Source organism: Rhipicephalus sanguineus, unplaced genomic scaffold (genome assembly GCF_013339695.2).
Source record: "Rhipicephalus sanguineus isolate Rsan-2018 unplaced genomic scaffold, BIME_Rsan_1.4 Seq10201, whole genome shotgun sequence".
Lineage (NCBI taxonomy): Eukaryota > Metazoa > Arthropoda > Arachnida > Ixodida > Ixodidae > Rhipicephalus > Rhipicephalus sanguineus.
The window spans coordinates 9,495-28,857 of NW_023614182.1; the positions used below are offsets into that span (position 1 = coordinate 9,495).

The following is a 19,363-nucleotide window of genomic DNA, read 5'->3' on the forward strand; positions in this document are numbered from 1 at the left end:
CTTGACAGTTGCGTTCACTTTATATTAGAACAAGGGAGTTGCCATGAATCTCTAGCTGCCCAAGCGGTGAGAAATGAATGCATAGGATCTTGTAGAAATAAACTGAGCACTGCACTATTTTTCAAGCCCTCTCTTAATTTGGTTATAAAAAGTTGAGCAGTGGCCTACTGAAGGCTGCTCAAATCCATTGACAGAGTAAACCTTTTGCAAGATGAAATGCACGAGGATGGGAAGCTACCCTCGATGACGCGACCAGCGCGTACCTTCAATGGCAAGGACGTAGTCATCATTGAGTGCCAGCAGGGCTGTCAATAGAGCAGCGGTAGACACCACCATTTTCAGGGCGAACGCCGTTCACCGAGAGGACAGCACCACGCACTCGCACATTTTCAGCAAAGTGATCATCAGCTGCGAGCTTGGTCCACTTCACAGAAGCAGCGCCATCTCCCGTCACAACACAGTGAAGGTCCAGGCTATCACCCATGTGGACAACCTCCTTGTTGGCCCGAATCCTCACTGAGATGCTAGGAACATCTGTTCAGAAGCAAGCAGCAGAAAAAGAAAAAAATTACTCAGAAGGTTACATAACAGCAGTGCACCAAAATACCTTAAAAATTCCATTTTTTTTCACCCTCTGATATGTGACAGGAGCATGTGTGATGCTCATTAAACTCTGCGAAGATTGAACCACATGCAATCGCAAATGCTGTAGGCTACTCTGATATGTAGATTCGCTATTTTCTACTGCACATTTTTCTTCAGTCATCAACAAGGACAATGCAAGTGTCCACCACAGCTAATGCTTGGAAAAGGTAGTGTGGGCAAACACCACAATAATATGGGAGACATGCGTAAACACTTAGGCTGGTTATGTCAGTGTGTTACAGCAGTGAAAAGAACAGAATCAAAACAATACTATTGTATTCTTTACTTCATGCTGCTTGCAGAAAGCTTTCCCATATACAGAAACATACAACATGAGCCTGTGTGATGCTGTAATCGTAAGCTATGAAAGGTAAATTTAAAACGTGCATGAAGTCATCTTCTTGCAACCAAAATTAGCCAAGTAGCAGTGTACTCAAAAGGTACTTAGCCATACCAGTCAAAACCGACGTAAATAGATGATGTCAGCGTACATGAAATAAATCTTCAAATTTTATCAAAACCGCAGTCATAGCCAGAAATTTAGCACAATATTCTGAAAAAGAGTGCAGCTTTCACATAAGTGAATGTAGTAGACAGCAGGGCTTTGTTTTATTTTGATTTCTAACAACATCAGCAAACTCACTGAAAGAATTTAATACAAAAGCAAACAAATGCAACTGCAGGCACTGGTATTTATTTGAAGCTCTTTATTGTTAATGAATGCAGCTGCTAATTTCTTGTGGGTTCGTAAACTAGTAGAGACACACACAAGGATGGGAATAATTAGTCAAATCCAGAAATCCCTGCTACATTGAAACTGCAGTAAATGTTCAAATACATATAAAAAAAAGATTTAAAAGATGAAAATTCAAAACTACATTCATCTAAAAAAATCTGTGTTACTGAAGGAATGCAACCCACCACGGTTGTCTAGTGGTTATGGTGCTCGACTGCTGATCCGAAGGTCGCGGGATCGAATCCCGGCCGCGGCGGCCGCATTTTTGATGGAGGCGAAAATGCTTGCGGCCCATGTACTTAGATTTGGGTGCACATTAAAGAACCCCGGGTGGTAAAAATTTCAGGAGCCCTCCACTACACCGTCCCTCATAATCATATTGTGGTTTTGGGAGATTAAACCCCAACAATTATTAATTATTACTGAAGGAATGCAATGCTCAAACAACAAACCATACAAGTTTTTAAGAAATCCAAATAACAAAATCGTTAATTCTCCTGTCACTTTTGCTGCATTGCCTGGTGTACAAACATGCAGTGCGACAGCTGCACAGGGGAATATATGCAGTACCGATTCAGAGATAGACTAATTGACGCCCTTCAGCAAAATTTTTTTCCTGCTTTTTCCTTTTCTCGGATCCTTTGCTTTAAAAACTTTTGTGCTTGGGCCTACAAACAGCCCCCACTACAGCAGTATATGTTATATGAATTCAAGTTTCCTAGATGGGCAATTATTAACACAATCATGGAACACAAATGTCTGTATTCTAGCAGAAATTATGTGCATATATTCTCATTCCTTGCATGACATTTGTAGCATGCAGCATTTGTCATGCTTCAAAATACTTGTGTTACACAATACACAGCCAGAAGTTTACATGCACTTGATGTCACTACGTAGGCCCCTTAACTTTGCTCTCATCAAGAACATCCTAGGCATGACATGCACCACTCTGCATGCTCAGTAAATCCACCTGTGAGGTAACCAAAAGGTTTCACCTCTGACATGAAGGATGACGAAGTCTCTGGAGCTCAACCTGTCCCCTGTCATGGCATTGCAGATGTACCTTCCTTCGTTGCTTTGTTGCACGTCCTTAATCCTGCAGTTGGAGTGAAGTTTAAACAATGAAAATCATATACCAGCAGCTCTTGGAACACTAGCAATCTGGTTATAAAAACACATAATTTAGAAATTTCACACAAGAACCACATAATTTAGTAATTTAGTAATTTAGAAATTTTTTAAGTAAGGCTCATCGATGAGACTTTCAGACAACATGTCTATGCTTCCGAATGCTGTGAACTGGTAACCAGCTGGCATTGAGTTTGATCCCCGTTACATGGCTGATGTCAAGCGCGACAATTTGCTTAAAATAACAGAGAGCTGAGTAGTTGGTAAGTATTCATGTTAAAGAGACAGGGCGTGCAAACACGGACACAAGAGAGAAGGCGTTTGTGGTGTCTTGACTTCTCTTGTGTCCGTGTTTGCACGCCATGTCTCTTTAACGCGACAATTTGCAGCGCAAATAACACGGACACAAAAGAAGACACAAGATGACATATTAGCGCTCTGTTACCAATCTAAGCTGTTGTCACAGGCAGGGTACTCAATGCATGTACAGTGTTTCATTGCTGAATCACTGATGCGAAGGACGTCAATTGTTCAGATGTCACATCGTTTGACACTCAAATGAAAAAATCACTGACATTCTGTATATTCATAAGACTTTGCATAATATCAAGAAAAATGCAGGTTGTTCGGAGGTCAAAGTTGTGTTTTCACCTCAGAAGCTAATTACATAAGAGAGGTCACATGCAACATGTGCGTAACCAGAAGCACACTACTTCATTCGTGGCCTGTGCTTCCAACGTGGTGTACAGTATTCTCCCATTTTCTCATACACAATATGTAGGACAGACAGGACAATGTATAAATGATTGTTTAAGAGAACATACTAATAATGTAAAAAAAGTGCGTCGTGCCTGGCTTGCCATTCATTGCAGTTCATGTGGCTGCGAGCTACTTCTTGTGCAGCGTAGTGTTGTCAGCACAAGTGGTGACAAGCTTACCCATGAAATTATAGAGGCAGAGAAGATTGCACTACTGGGTTCTGGGTGTGTAAGCACTCGATCTGTACACATGTGTGGTAAAGAGTTATCCTTTCTAAGAAAGTGATGCGTACATCTGTGATTGTGATGGGCAACATAAACATGTCTGGTAGAAAATAAACGACGATGTAGTTGGAGTTCGTATCACGTCGTCTTGCATCTTCTTTTGTGTTTGTGCTATTGGCGCTACCTGTTGTTGCTGATGCAGGACCAGCAGGCCCATATAGCCACAATTCTGATGCCACTAGCCAGCTTGCTGCTTCCTGCACTTAGGCACTGCAAGGACTTAGTACAGCAGTTCGGTGAAAGACAAAAACTTACTTCATTTTAAACCATTACCGCATATTAACTACTCACAGCCCTTGCGGAACACAATGGTAAGTGGTGCAGCAGTCTGCCACAATATGCCAAAGGACTATGAAAGGAATAAAACATGTAAAAGGGTTCACATGTCAACTTTTAAACTGAAATCAATTGTAGGGAAACTCCAAGTGAAAACTTCTCAACGGCATCGCAATGTCTTGCAAGTAGTCCGGGGTGGTTGCAAAAGCTGAGCGAGCAGGTCGCTTCGTGCCACTGTCTTCGCTGGGATCCCCAGATCTCTGCATACTTAATACTGCAGCTCACATTACCTCACAGAACTGAGAAACTACTCAACACGTTTGCTCATTTCTGTTTGTGCTGTTCATTACGACAGCATTACGAAAACCTGTGATCATAGAGTGAGATGAGATTGTGCATCTCTGTAGGCACCTTGCTCATTCATTTAAGCATTAGGCCGATAAAACAGCTGTCAGGTGCATTCCTATCACCGTTTTCATCTTCATAACTCTAGTGTTAACAACAAAAGAAATCGTACTTCCTTTCATAGTAATATTGGTGACCTGTACTGTTTTATTTCCACACATCACATTATTATATGCATTTTAGTACTAATGCCCTGCATCATATTGCCACTTGATGTGCATTTTTACTCATGAAGCTTAAATTCTAGATTCACTTGTTGTAGCTGTTGTATTTAATAAGTTATTGTAATTTGAAACCTATTGAAATTTGAAAGCAAGGCCGGCAGTATGTGTGAAAAAAAAATCATTTTTAATTGCATTATATGACTTGTCATACAGATAAGGCCACAAAATGCTGCACGCAGGCAGTAACAACAAGCTTGTCAATGTTATGTAAGCAAAGAAAAAAAAAAGATGTGACAAAGTGAAATAACAGGTTACCAGAGTTCTCCATTCACTTGTCTAGCATTTGGTGGCAAGGCATGGGTGTCTTTTGTCCATTCAATTCTCTCAGGGGAGCCCGTCAGTGGACAGCGCAGCTCTATGTTTGAGCCCACAAATGCTGTCTCTTCTTTTCGCAGTGATCCGATTTCAACACCCTCTGCAAGAAAGTATTTAGCTATCAAAGTTTTCCACTTGTGGTAAACATTTATTGCTGTCCACCTCATAGACTTTCATTGAATGAAAGAGGCTTGCACTTGCAGTGCTATGTAAGGAACTTTCTAGCTCTCATTCAGATAAAAAAAAATCTGATGTTTCTTGACACGTGTAGGATGCAGAGCAATCAATATTTTATTGCACCTTCTAGAAATGGCTTCAATTTAATTATTAGGAGTTAAATGTTACAATTCACATCCTTTTATTTATACTAGCAAATGAAAATTTACAATGTAACACAAAGTTACGGATAAAACATGTAACAGAGAGAATAAGTTTTCTTCACGTTATTTCAGGCTCTTGATATTCAATATGTATGAGTAGCAGCATTACAAAAGTGCACTGTTTGCACTTTGCAAGCAAATTAAAAACGTGGCTGTTGTCAGGCCCTGTGTAGTCAACAGTAGTGCTGTATCAGTAGCACCATCACCATAGATATAGAAAAACGGCAATTGATAGAGACATTTACTTAAAACAGCCAGATTATATATCTGAACGCACCGATCACAAATACAAAATAAGGCCATGCTGGGCCCGGACGAACTTACACAAATTCGTTTTTTTTTTAAAACTATTAATCAGTGGAATAGGTGTGACGTCTGAGCAAGTGTGCAGTGACAATGAGTATGCATTTTTTTCACATTTGTAACCCCCCTGCCTCTAGGCAAAGCAGGGATATGTACGAATAAAGAATAAAGAACAAAGTGTTTCTTATTTATATGAATGGCTACAGGCAGTACACATACCTGTGACCCTGACATCAGCAACCCCTTCAGCTTCTCCGGCAGCATTGGCAGCTGTACAGATATAGCGACCAGCATCCGAGATCGAGATACCACGGAATTCGAGCAGGCCATCCCTCTGCACAGTGCTTGGAGGCAGCTGCCCACCCTGCCTTGTCCAATGGTACGTGATGGGCGGCTCCCCGATGGCCGAGCATTGGATGTACACGTGGTGGCCTGGACGTACTGTCTGCTGGGTCGGGTTCAGCTGAATTCGAGGCGGAGCTATCCAGAGCAAGAAGCAGTAGATAAAGTAAGACAGGAAAACAAAGACAAGGATTATTTAGAAAATGCTAACTACAAAGAGCAAAAGAGTTGCATAGCTGTAGCACCTTTTCTCTATGGCCATGGCGTATCAGACAGATTAATTACATGTGAACAATCTCCAGCAGACAAATTTTGCGGGAAAGAGCAGGCAACAAAATTATGCGACAAAGAGAGTGTGCCAGGAAACTAAAGCCATACCAAGTGGTCTGCCTAAACGAAGCAAGAGTTGATAGGAGAGGAAGGTGGTTGAATGAACGGAAACTAACAATCGATTCAAGCAGTGTGATAGGATCTTTGGAAAAAGCGCAAGAGGGAAGTACTAACACGTGAACTTTCTACCAACTACAACCAGCAGCCCAATGTTCTGACCATAAATTGGGCCACAAGTGCATGTCATGCCAATGCCAACCAGCTCTACGAAATGAACATTCAGGTTCTGTGGCCACATAAAAAAGATCAGAGGCTGTCTCGACAAGACAACCTCCGTTAACCTGAATTCACCAATAAGCTGAGCAGTATGGAGGCCGTTTATTAAAAGTTTTCTAAAAAAAATTTAATGATTCATGCTCGTTAACGTATACATCTGGTTATACGTCCCATGCAACCTCTTGTTGGGCAGAGAAATAGTACTATGTGCTAAACACACCAAGCACTTTTCAAAAAGGTGTTCTTGAGCAAAGATTATTAATAACTCACTCGCCTTTTGACCACACTCCTGAGAGAAGCATTAAAAAAAAGAAATTGGTGCCACAATGAGAGCATTTTAAGCCACCAAAATTGGGCAACAAGGATGCCATAATGCACTTAGGCCTTACCCACTAGAGCGAGTGTAACACGGGTGTCCAGTATGGCAGCACCATCTTCTTTGCCCTGGCAAGCATAGACGCCTGCATCACTTGCCTGCACGCTCAAAGTGCACAATGCCATTGTCTGAAGGAACTTCTGCCAAGTTGCCATCGGGCAAGACTTTTGACCAAACAATTTGAAGAGGACGAGATGTTCCTGAAATGAAAAAGATGCAGGTGATGTAAAACAGATGGCAGATGGGCGAGTTGGTTGAAATTAGAATGAGCATGTGCTCATGCTTGTTATCTGGCTTTAAAAGCTAAATCTTTCTTCCATTTCTTCCAGTTGCAAGTACAGCATCATTTGTGTCTTTCTTTCTTGGTCTCGTCCTTTGCGCTGTTGTTAAAGCACCATGCATGTAAAACAGTGCTAAGGTGAGTCAAATGCAACTCCATCAATACTGCATTAAACAGAGGTATGGATTAAAGATATGTTACGCAAATATATCTAGGTATTTTCTAATATGTGCACATGCATTTGAAGATATATTTGAGTGATGTACTGGAAATAAACTAGTTGAAAGTCTGGTATCCCATGTAATGTGATGTAGTCTTCATCTGGCGACTTTCAGCACTGTGCAGAATGAAGTTTTCCGCAACTTTCTTAACCACATTTTAATGTCACTACCAATATTTTAAAAAATGTGGTTGCAAATTGTCTTTTAATATTTATTTGATTTTTAAGCTGCCTTTAGAGTTTAGAGCCTTGCGTGATCCAAATATTTCTTCGTTGCAGCCGATATCATGGTTGTTCTCGCGTTTTCGGTTTCATTATATAGAAAGTATAAATGTCACGGAAATGAAGCGTGACCTACCAAAATTATATTTAGTTTGCTATAACCAATAACATGCTATATCGGTGTTCGTTATAACGAGATTAAACTGTAACTACTGGGTTCAGACATACCTCACATTATATAAAAGATTCTCTCACATCACACCGCATGCTCGGGCACCACAGAAAACTGACACAAGAAGCAAGGAGAAATGCTAAAGGTAACTAACCTTCAATGTGGCAGCGAAGCTCTGCTCTTTTTCCAATTGAAGCAGTCACAACTCTATCATCTGCCACCAGCTTGGAATGGAATGTGAATGGCGGTTCCCTTCAACTGAAAACATAAGAAAGAGAGCCTTGTTCATCGTTTAACATATTACAATGTGTTCCACGATTTGTTTATATACATATACAATACAATACCTGCAGCGCCCGTGTGGGCATTAGTGTAGGGGGAGGTATTAACATTGAAATACAAATACAGTTAAAACTATCTAACAAAACCTGAATTGATTAAAGTTCCCCATCTAATGAAGAATTTCACTTTCCCAGCAAATACCCATAGGGCTCAGTGTTATCATCTACCCAAACTAACAAACTAGCTTGGCCGCCAAACCCGATCTGTAACGAAGTTCTTCCAGAAATACCTGGATAAAAAGCGTGTTTCTATCCAATTCTGCAGAGATGGGTTTTTCTTTAAGCGTGCACACTAACACTATCGCATTAAAACGTCTAGGCTCCCTACCCACGGCCCTAGCTTTGATTTCATGAGGCTGCACCACGCTCATGCATGGAGCAATGGACTCGGCAGCGGTAGCGCTCTTACGTAATCGGATGGTGCTACAAGCGGCAGTGGTTGGTTTCGCGATTTCATGGCACTGATCGTCTCCTTGGAACTTTTTAATTGGCCTACTCACACTATCACTTCATTTGTTCTCCACGTCTCCCATGTCGTTCGCGCTCATTACTTCGTGTAACCGTCTTTCTGGCCTGCATTGCCCGGACATGCTGCCTCCTAAGTCTGGCCGACAAGTGAGGCTCCATGTCAGAGACACCCTCAGGACTTTTCACATGCACAGGAGTAAGTAGATTGGTGGCAAGAACAGTGGCCTGGTAGCTTTTGGTTGTCACTACATTGTAACTTCAGATTTCGAAGAGCCAAGAAATCCCTTTGTCAACTTTATGAGCGTCCCGATTTAACGAAATAATTCGAGAATCCTCGTCACGTTAGATCGAGTTTCAACTGTACATAATAAAGTACAGATGGGTGATATGCCATTAACATTGACAAGCATTAACATTTAAAAAAAAAAGCCAAGCACAGATTGCAAGAAGGAAAAAAGAAAGTATAAACAATAACTTTAAAGTGTGCCCAGGCTGAGTCAGAATGAAATGCTTTTTGCCACAGCCAGTGCAGACAAAACCGCAGTCATTGTCAATGTGTCCTGACTAGGGGTGTGCGAATATTCGAAATTTCGAATACTTTCGAATAGTGTTTGCTATTCGATTCGATTCGCACTGGAATTTACTATTCGAACTATTCGAACTTCCCAAAAACAAATAGAGTCAACGTCTGATTGAAAGTGACCCCTTCAAATTTTCAATATGCTTCACCATCAACCCCGGTATTGCGGCAAAGCTGCCTTTCAAGCTCCGTTGCGGTCGAACTTTGCCAACACAACGTCGATTGAACGTGGTCTCTAGATTTTCAATATGCTTCACCTCATCACACCCGGTATAGCGGCAAAGCTGCCTTTCAAGCTCTGCTACGGTCGCAAATGTATTAACTCAAGAAAACGCTGGTTCCAACATGGAGATGAAGAGTGGCGGAGGTGGGGGCTCAATTAATGCAGTTTTGGACCTGAAATTTGGGCACGAAGTCCGAAAAATCGGAAGCCGAGCTTTTTAGCATCCAAAATTTCAGATGTTTTTATATACCGACGTCTACGAGGCAGATCTGGAACTCCGGACTTGAAGGGTGCACACCCTTGTCTGCCACATCAGTTGGGCTTCCACAGAAGTTGAAAGAGGAGGAGAGGCTGAGGAAAAGGCATCTTTGCCTATCACGTGTAAAGGGTTGTTGGCAACACTTTGGTTGCACCAAATCATGTACATAAATACAATCGGCCTCTACATTGCCTCATTCTCGATAAGACAACCATGAAACACCACCCCGCCAGTGCTTCATCAACCTAGCGAAAAGAAACACTTTCATGTTGCTATCTAATAAGAATATGCTTAGGAATCCTCTCTGACTTTTTTTTCTGCAATTTTGCTTGGAAGTATTCGAAAAATATTCTAGAAATATTCGAGAAATATTAGAAAATATCGATTCAATTCGCACTCACACTTCAATATGCGAATTCGCTTCGCACCCAAAATTTTGCTATTCGCAGAGCTCTAGTCCTGACGCATCCACAGTGACTGTGCATTCCGACTCGGTTCTGAAGGCAAGTGGTCAAGGTAGTGTCGTGAGTGGCAGTAAATGCAAAAATAAGTTCTATAAATGGCACTAATAAGCACGAGGCATTCAGGCGTTTCTGCTTTCTCATAGGATTCCTCCTGACAACTATGGCAATGCACCTCTTCATTTTTATTGAAACCGAGCACGGTACTGCTTTATGCATTTACACTTAAGGCATTTCATGCTTGCCATGCTCCTGAAGGTTATTTGAAATGCATGGTGTGTGGTAAATAAAAATCGAGACTTATGTGCTATTAAGTAATGCAAGTGCCTGCTCATACGAAGAAAAAGTTCGAACTATTCGATATGCAGAATTAACGAGGGTTGATAAACGAGGTATCGCTGCATTTTCTCTCCGTTTTATCTGTAAGACGATGGGTCAAGTTAAGGCGGAGCAGGGGTGTGCTCTGCTATATAGTGCTCATTCAAATAGTGTTCTACAAAGACACAGAATGTGGAACATGCTAATGCTAATGCGAGCATTTTATGCCCTAATAGATATGCCTATTCAACCCTAGTACACCATGCCACTTTCCTTTAGATGCATACGCACCGGTAACTTCAATCCTCTCTTCAGACACCCCTCCATGGTTTGCAGCCTTGCAGACGTAGATGCCACTGTCTGAAGGTGCCACACGATGAACAGAGTGGGTGGTGCCACCTGCAGCTCATCGATGTTGGAGTAGTGGTGATGGGCTGGCCAATGCGCTCCCAGGTAACGTAGGCTTGGATCACCCTCAGCGATGCAGTCCAGCCTGATCTGGTCACCAACCCTCACATAAAGGGTTTTGTTGAAGGATGCGCACAAATGGTCGTCCTGAAAATATTGAACATCTAATGTCCTCCGAACTCCTTTGGCTGTGACAGAAAGGAAATTCATTCACAAGAAGGCTACAAGATGGTGTGAATTAGTATGTTGGTTTGACAGGATAAGCCAAAAGTATGTAGGCCAAAAGGCAAAGCATGATTGAGAGAGCAATGTATCAAACAAGAGTGCTGACTGGGCTGGGTGGTACATGTTGAAGCTAAATAAATGATGGCACATGGGAGAGCAGGTAAGAGCAGAAGGATGCTACAAATGCACTTATTCATCTGCTCTCTGGTCTGTACATGCCCTGTTACTTTGTTTACACTCTGAAGAAAAAGAGAAGATTTGGGGCATCTTTCTGCACACAACAATAATTATCATCTGACGAGCTTGCACTTCCTTTCTCTAAACATTATGCACTCGCTACTTGCCTGTCAAGAATGCAATGTCATGTTGATGGCGCACATACCCTTGTGACCTGGAAGTACCGGGCGCGCACGGTGATAACACAAGGAAATAGATACAGGTTAGATGACGTTATTGCTGTGTGTCAGAAAGACACCCTAAATATGTCCTTTTCCTTCAATGCAGTACATCAATGTACTTCAGTGTATCCTTCAGTGTGTAGTACAACTACATCAAGTAGTGGCTGTATATAATTGCAGTAAACATTAACTGGCTAAATAAATGAACAAGCTTGTTGTCACACGCTTGCATGCAAGCATACAAATCTCACTCGATGATTGAATATTTTGGCCACAATGCTGGTAGATGAACAGCACAAGTGGAAGTGAGCAAATGCTCTGCATTACCTCTCGCTTCAATGCGTCACTGAAATTGTGAGACCATGAACATAGGGGCACAAGAAGACCATGCACACAAGCCACAGCCATTACACTCTGGCACAGCATTACTTGCGTATGGAATGCACAGCCCACCTATAGCCCAGCTGCACTGAGATTACTGCCAGCCAGAGAAACAGATGAGTGGTAATCGCCCCACCTACCAAGGATCATCTCACATCCTGATAATTGCTATCAAAAATGCCTATCATCAATAGCTGCTTTAAATAAATGTGCACCACTTGAAAACTGCTGCAGATTTTAGTTTTATTACGATATCAATTATATGGACACTTTCGGCGAATTTTTGCTGTCGCTGTTGCCGTCGCCGTCATGTCCGGATATGTATGATATACAAATAAAAGCCAGAAAGGAAAATAAATCAGAAGAAAAAAGTCCGAAGCGCGCCACCAGGATTCGAACCGGCGACCCCTCGCTCCGCAGCGCAGCGCGTTAGACAACTAGACCCCGCGCCATCTGTTCTTTGGAACACTAACGATGAGATATATATATATATACACCATTTACCGCTGGTGGTAGTCAGAGCTCGGCGGTAGAAGGGCGTGCTTTAAAGCAATGCTCCTGGATTTTGCCTCAGTGTGAAAACTGCCCTTGAGGCACGCACTAAAAAGTGGCCCATTTCTGTACTCACTCGCGATGTGGAACGCCGGGTAAACAGTGCATCAAACGCCACCGCGAGACAGGAGACGTGGAGGGTTCACTCTACGCGTCGCACTTTTCAAGAAAAAAAATATCTAAGAGCGTTGGGTTGTAGCACACTGCTTGAACACGAAGAAGTAACAGCTGTGACAGTTGTTTGTTCGCGCTTATCCTATGTATACCTGTGCGTTCTTTTCGAGCGTCCTTCGTTGTGTTTGAGCAGCACGCTGCAAGTGCCGAACTGTGACCGTTGTTAGTTTGCGCTCGTCCAGTGTGCGTTTTTTTCTGCGTCCTTTGCGCTTCAATGGTGCGCTGGAAGTATCGAGCTGCTTCCGTTCTTCATGTGACATTCTAATTTGTTGCTATCGCATTCATTGCTTCGCCCTTGCTGCGAAACTGTGGCTTTTTAAGCTATAGTCGTATAGTGACTGTGAGATAAGAAAAATTGCTCACCGCAGTGTATATGAAAGTGCGATTTCTTCAGAGAACAGATGTCTCTGAATATCTTACTCAAGTTTTCTTTGCTGGAGGTTTCACACCTTGCTCCCACTGCCAACCAGTGTACACTTGTGTTATGTCTACCACAGATGGCAAGAAAATCTGCTCATGAAGCTGCCATGCTAGGCAGTTTTCTATATTAGTGCTGCTCTCAACTATATTTTAAAACTCATACTTGATTATATGAGTTTGAAATTCTGCAATCTATTGCTTAAATGCAAGTATGTACCTGAAACAAAATTTTCATACTCACCCTGCAACTTTAGTGCCGTTTGCGCAGTGACTTGCCCATTGCATTCTCAGCAGAACAAACATATGTTCCTTCTTCATCCTTGGAGAATCTAGTAAATCTGAAAGAAAAAACAAAACAAAAAAAGACAGTCAATATATATACACTGACAAAGAGTGTGCTGATTATGACATCCAGCTGTTCCAAGTTCCTAAAAAGGCAAATTGTAATCGTAGAATTGTGCATGCAAAAAACTGAAAGCAGTGTCTCATTTCTAAGAATTTAAGAATTAAACACGTCTCTGAATCTGCACTCCCTTCTTAATATGCCAGTCCCGGCAGCTTCATTCAGTTGTGTTGTATGTGTGTGGGGGCAAGTTCTAAGTGCAAATGGCTAGACCACTTTGGTCCATTCCTTGCTCTTTTCGCACATGGACATCAACAAAAGGCATAAATAGGCATCATAGACAAGTTATTCCATGTAAAATCAACTTTGTTAAGACCAACACTGCACTAGGTCTTGCATTTCCTGCCTTGTTACAGCAGTAGGTGTTTGCTTTACACTCCAAGCAACTGGCCCAATTTGACACACACCTTCAGTGGGACACCAAAGTGGACGAAAAATAAAGCAACTTGAACAAACTTTTTATTTACTGCATTTTTTACTGTTATTTACTGCAGGTAGTAAGAGCATTCATTTACTAAGAACCTTCCATGTACAAGGTATTTACCGAATTATTCCAGGACCAGTCAATTCGGTGCTGGGAGTGAAAGGACTGCCGTCAGCCCGCGTCCATTCCACTGTCGGTGTTGGTATCCCAGCTGTGGGTCTGCACTGCAGAAATGCAGTGTCTCCATGGTGAAGTGGAGGTATGTTCTTGGGGTAGATCTCCACAAGTGGAACCTCCCGCCCTAGAAGTGAGAGAAAAAAAAAAAGAAGCATTATTGCATCTGCTAAAGTGCATGCTTATACTCAAAATTGCCTTCACATTCTCATCTCTTGCACATTTCAACTTGCTATTTCACTAAGCCAGTTTAGTACGTAAATTACTTATAAACACGAGCAGTCTGGTAGTTTAGTATGGCCTAGCATTTATGTAGAAGTACTTAAAAAGAAGTCAAATATGATGAAACCAGGGGCGTAGCCAGAAATTTTTTTCGGGGGGGGGGGTTCAACCATTCTTTATGTATGTTCGTGCGTGCGTTTGTATGTGTGCGTGCCTATATACGCAAGCAAACTGAAAAATTTGAACCCCCCAACCCCCCCCTTAGCTACGCCCCTGGACGAAACTCTCAGAACTAAGTTTAAAAAACATACCACAGACCAAGATGAATTTATTTACTTCACTAATTTTATAAAAAGTTAAATGAAAGTTTCGTTAATAAGGTAGTAATTTTTTTAAAGCAAAATTTCCTCACGAAATTTAGCTGCTAGGTGATGCTACATGTTCCTCACGATAAGGCTGCAGAGATCAAAACTAACTGCTCAGCTCAAGGTCACAGGTTTGATCCTGGTCACAGTTATCACGCTTTTATGGGCCAAAATTCTCATGTACCATAGTGAAAGAATCCAGAATAACTGTGTTGGAAATTGCAGCACAGCTCATTCAACAAGTCGGGCACATACGTTTCCACCAACAAGCATAGGTGCGACCATTGCTGTTTACACTCAGTTGGATGATGATGATAACATTAAGACTGAGGATGACGATGATAGCCACAAGTTCAACACGACGCTATTAAACTGCATGACTTTTTGTGTGCTGACGCTGACCAGATGTGCACGAAGAGTCAGCAACGACACTATCATCAAAGGAGCGCGCAAAAAAATATGAGTGATGACGAGAATGAGGAAAACAACAAAACACGTAAGGCACGTAAGCTCGTGCGAAGTTCTTGATGCTTTTGAAATGATTCGCCTTTTCCTCGGGGCCCGCGACAATGACGAAGCTATGCAAAGCTTATTAAACTGTGAGCTCCAGCCATCAAACTCCTTCAGAACAACGTGAAACAGAGCCAGATAAGTGACTTCTCAAGTAATTTTGGCTGTGCGAAGTAACTGGTGTGCGTATTTTTCTTTTTAGCAACAACGAAATTTCATAATAACGAACAAAACTCACTTCCCCGGCAATTTCGTTATTGAGGGGTTCAACTGTACTGCACCTTTGTGGTCACTCTCATGCTAATTATTGTTCACCACTTATTATTAAAATTAAGGCTTGCAACATTAAAGTGCTCTCCAATTAGGCTACGACAGTGGTCGTAGCTCAACTCTTAGAGCATTGGATGCATTATCCGAAGGTTGTAGGTTCTGCCCTTGTAGGTTCTAACCCTTTGCATTCTGTGTCGGGCCCCTCCCGGCAATGCCACACGGCCACAGGGGTCTGCAGTCAGGCACCACACACTGCCCAAGTATTGCTGAAAGACTACGCACAATATCAACTGCAAAGGTAAACGTCCAATGAGTTTTTCTTGCATGGTTGTTCTTCTTTCATGGTGCTCAAAGCTGGCACAATATTTCTGGACCAGAACGGTCGCAAGTGGGTAAATGTTTCGGACTGCAAGGGTAATCCGTTTCCATTATGTCATAATTACAAGAGTTAAAAAAAACTACAAATAATGTCCCCTATGCCTTCCTTGGCTTCAATAGCTTGCGCTAAAAAGAAACTAGCCCTTGATCCATTCCCTTCTTTCATTGTTTTGGAAAGTCACTCATGCAACCGATGTGATAGGCTTCTTGGCATTTGTACAGGGAATAAAATACGAGCAGCCTGGTTTGTGGTGGCACCTCAAAGATCAACCAGACAAAAACAGAACGTATTATTTGAGATCTATGGTACGCCGGCAGAGGGCGTGGAAGGTGGAGCTTAAGCCTCAACTGCTCAGTGAAAAAAGCTGAGGAGAAAGAGCCTGGCTTGGGACGTGCACCACAACACTTACAGAGCTGACAATTTCAAATGCACGTAGTACATGCTTACATCTGGCTTAATTGCATGCTTATTTGCCTGCAGCTATTTATGTACGCACTGACTTGCCCCACACCTGTCAATGAAATTAATGACATCAGACAAAAAGGTGCAGTCCAGAAATCTTCAAGCAAAGATGTTTATATAAATATATACATGCTACCCATTTGTCACAACAGATAAATGTATTAAACAACCTGCTGTAAGCAGCTTTACATAGCATCAAAAGTATCTTAATGCGTAAATTGCATCTCATACTCATAAGGCTCAGAATTTTTCTTTGGCTTCTGCAGGATAATCCTGTCTTGTTGCAAGCTTTTCTTTAGGCATGTTATAAAATGTGCCTAGGACTGATGGCCTTATACACCCAAAGACTCTTTAATAAAAAGTCGAGAATTATCAGTTAGCAAAAAATGCAAGCTTACGATCCACTTCCAGCACAGCAGTGGCTCGAGCTATGCCTTCTCTGTTTTCTGCCAAGCAGATGTAGTGACCACGATCTTGGACAACTGTTTGTTCAATTGTCAGTGTGTCACCTTCCACCTGCAAAAGTAGTGCATGTAAAGCAAGAGCACTGAGTTCAGTACGACCTTAAACTGGCACTTAAACTGGCACTCATTCATACCGGTGCCAATACCATACAGGTTGAATCAAATAATCTCGTTCCACAACATCACACCACATTACAAGCTATCCCGCAGAACGTACCTTTCTGCACATAAGTCACTGCCTAGAGAGCAGGAGAGATTACTCTGGGCCCTGCAGATCAACACTCAACCAGAAATCACTCACAATTCTCTCCACATTGGCGCTTCTGCAGAGAACCCTTCATAGAGTAGGAGGCTGCAGATAACTCCTCTAAAAGCCCCAACCCTTCACACGCCAACAAGCTTTGGGGAGAGAGTCTTGGCCAGCTCCAACCTCAAGGCATCCTGGACTAAGGACACCTATCTAAAGCTACATTCTTGGAATAAAGGTGTATCTTTTTTTTCTGTCTTCTCTCTCTCAATGAATATTACTGCATGTCAGTCATATACCGTTTTTTCAATTTCTGTTATTTAAGTACTTTCTGTCTGACTGTGACCAAGAACACTGCAGTTGGAGTACTTGTTTATGCAAAGTTACAGCAGTAGACTCGCGTTTTTGTGTGAGACAGCAGTTTAGTGATCCTGAAATACATGAAAATTCACTAAACACTTCACAGAGTCTAAAGTAATAAAAATTAGAATCACCATACATCTGTGACGGAAACATTGGTCAATTTGAATAGCAGGAAATTTGCATCATTAATGCAAAAGGATAATGACCTATGATAACGGTGTCATGAATAGGGCAACCTTTCTTCCATTTGTTTTCAATAATTTGTCTTATTTCATATATGTGTGGGTAATGAGCCCCCTCATTTAATTCTACACCTTTGTTGTGATAAAGTATTTCTGCTTCAATATACCTTCTATTTTCTATCTTTTGCATTTCTCTTGACAGCCGAAGGTATGAATAATTTCTTCATATTCCCTGTTTCCTTAATTTTCATATTTTTTTAGCATTCTGCATAAATTCAAGTGAAATCCCAGCTTGAAATGGACTCATTGGGAATGTTCAACATACCATAACTTTTGCTCAAATGGGTTTAGAACATTCATGTTGCACTGCCCACAGTTCTGATTACAGATTATTGTGATATGCTGATTACTTTGTAACACACTCAGTTTAGAAAAAGTCTTTCTCCCCAAAAGGCACATGTAATATTATGTATTTTAAAAAGTACACATTATACTAGAAAAAATAATGTGCCTTACATGCGTCACAACGAAAAAAGGAGGGGGGGGTTTCGTTGTGATGCATGTGCCTTCACAAATATAAGGTGGAAAGTCATTCTGTCTTTAGGCGAGAGAAACCATATCACGGGCTTTAATGTGTAAGCTATATATGTGTCGCCTCTTTAATAAACTTCCAGCTGCGACTGTGCGCCTGTGTCGTCATTCTCTTCTTTTGTCCCTGTTTTGTACTGCGCCCCATTTTTACATTTAAGCTGAATCGTTACCAATTAGCCCAAATGGTGTTGTTTTATGTGCCAAAACCACACTATTAAACAAGGCACACATTAGTGGGGGACTTTGGATTAATCTAGACAACTCGGGTTTTTTTTTTAACATGCACTTATAAATTGAAGCACACAAGATTTTTTTGCATTATTCCCACATCGAAAAGAGGCTGCTGTGGCTGGAATACGATCCACGACCTCAAGCTTAGCCACAAAACACCACAGCCACTAAGCTATACTGGCAGGTGATTACACAATCGTGGCTAGTCTACAGCAAGAGTGGGTATATCCAAATTATGAAACGAATGGATGTAGTACATAAAAGCAGGCAGGGTCTATACATAATGAAGAGAAATGCACTTACAATGTGCCTATGAGTGAAGTTGCTCCCAACTTTTGCAAATTTATTACTGGTGTGGGTTCCTGTTGCAATACAACGCAACTTGCATCCTCTCCCTGGCGCACGTCTGTCTCTCCGGTTCAATGTGCACTGAAGGAATGTTCCTTCCTGTAAAAGGTGGCAGAGTAACCAATAAAACAAGCTATTGTCATAAAGCTCATGTATAAATACATCATCGCACAGAACTGTTACAGTTCACATGACCGATAGTGTTACTTCTTTCTTTCGTCCCTTTTATATTTATCATGGAAAACCTACCAACTCACCCAAACTGCATGTCTTCTTCAGTGTTATCAGGTCCTGGTACCTATCACAGGTTACAGCAAAAACTAATCTAAAGACACACAAATTTCATACCTTCAGCTGACGTGAACACACTTATTGGTACATTATATTTTACACTCTACCTCTACGTGATTAAGGTCATTCTGAAGCTGTGTGGAATCTGTTTGGTCAATCAAGTTAGTGTACGCAGCATGTGATCTTTTTTACGAGCTGGAAGCTGACCGATAATCCCTCACATACTACCTGAAAGCATCAAGTCTGCCAGAACGAGACCCTCACTATGAATGAAGGAAAGAGGATGACTTTTAAGGGCTCATTTTTCTTGGAGTCACGTGCTACATGATGCCAACAGGCAGAAAAAGAGCATTCCACACTTGCCGCCATGGCTGCGATCGGCGTTGACTAACCCTCCTAGGTTTAAATGTACATATATACCCCATTAATTGGACGGGAGGATGACTGCCGTTGTAGGTCAGTAGTAGAGCATCGGACGCATTATTCAAAGTCACAGGTTCGGACCATGCCGGCGGTAAGTTATCTTTTCGTCCACACTACTTTCTTCACATTT

At 41.8% G+C, this 19,363-nt stretch overlaps 1 protein-coding gene and 1 long non-coding RNA gene across 2 annotated transcripts; both read right to left on the reverse strand.

Annotated features, from left to right (window-relative positions):
- Positions 1-302: 302 nt before the first annotated feature.
- LOC119375918 (basement membrane-specific heparan sulfate proteoglycan core protein) lies at positions 303-10,696 on the reverse strand (the record flags this gene model as incomplete). Its single annotated transcript, XM_037645942.2, is given in 7 exon segments — positions 303-534; positions 2,380-2,480; positions 4,716-4,875; positions 5,678-5,938; positions 6,796-6,982; positions 7,831-7,934; positions 10,618-10,696. Coding segments are annotated over 5 exon segments (896 nt in total), but the record flags the coding sequence as incomplete, so codon positions are not given.
- A 2,459-nt stretch (positions 10,697-13,155) lies between these two features.
- On the reverse strand, positions 13,156-18,516 carry LOC125756485 (uncharacterized). Its single transcript, XR_007414538.1, has 4 exons — positions 18,475-18,516; positions 16,492-16,609; positions 13,832-14,012; positions 13,156-13,222 (listed from the first exon to the last, which is right to left on the reverse strand). It is a non-coding gene; the product is annotated as an uncharacterized LOC125756485 (long non-coding RNA).
- Positions 18,517-19,363: the final 847 nt, after the last annotated feature.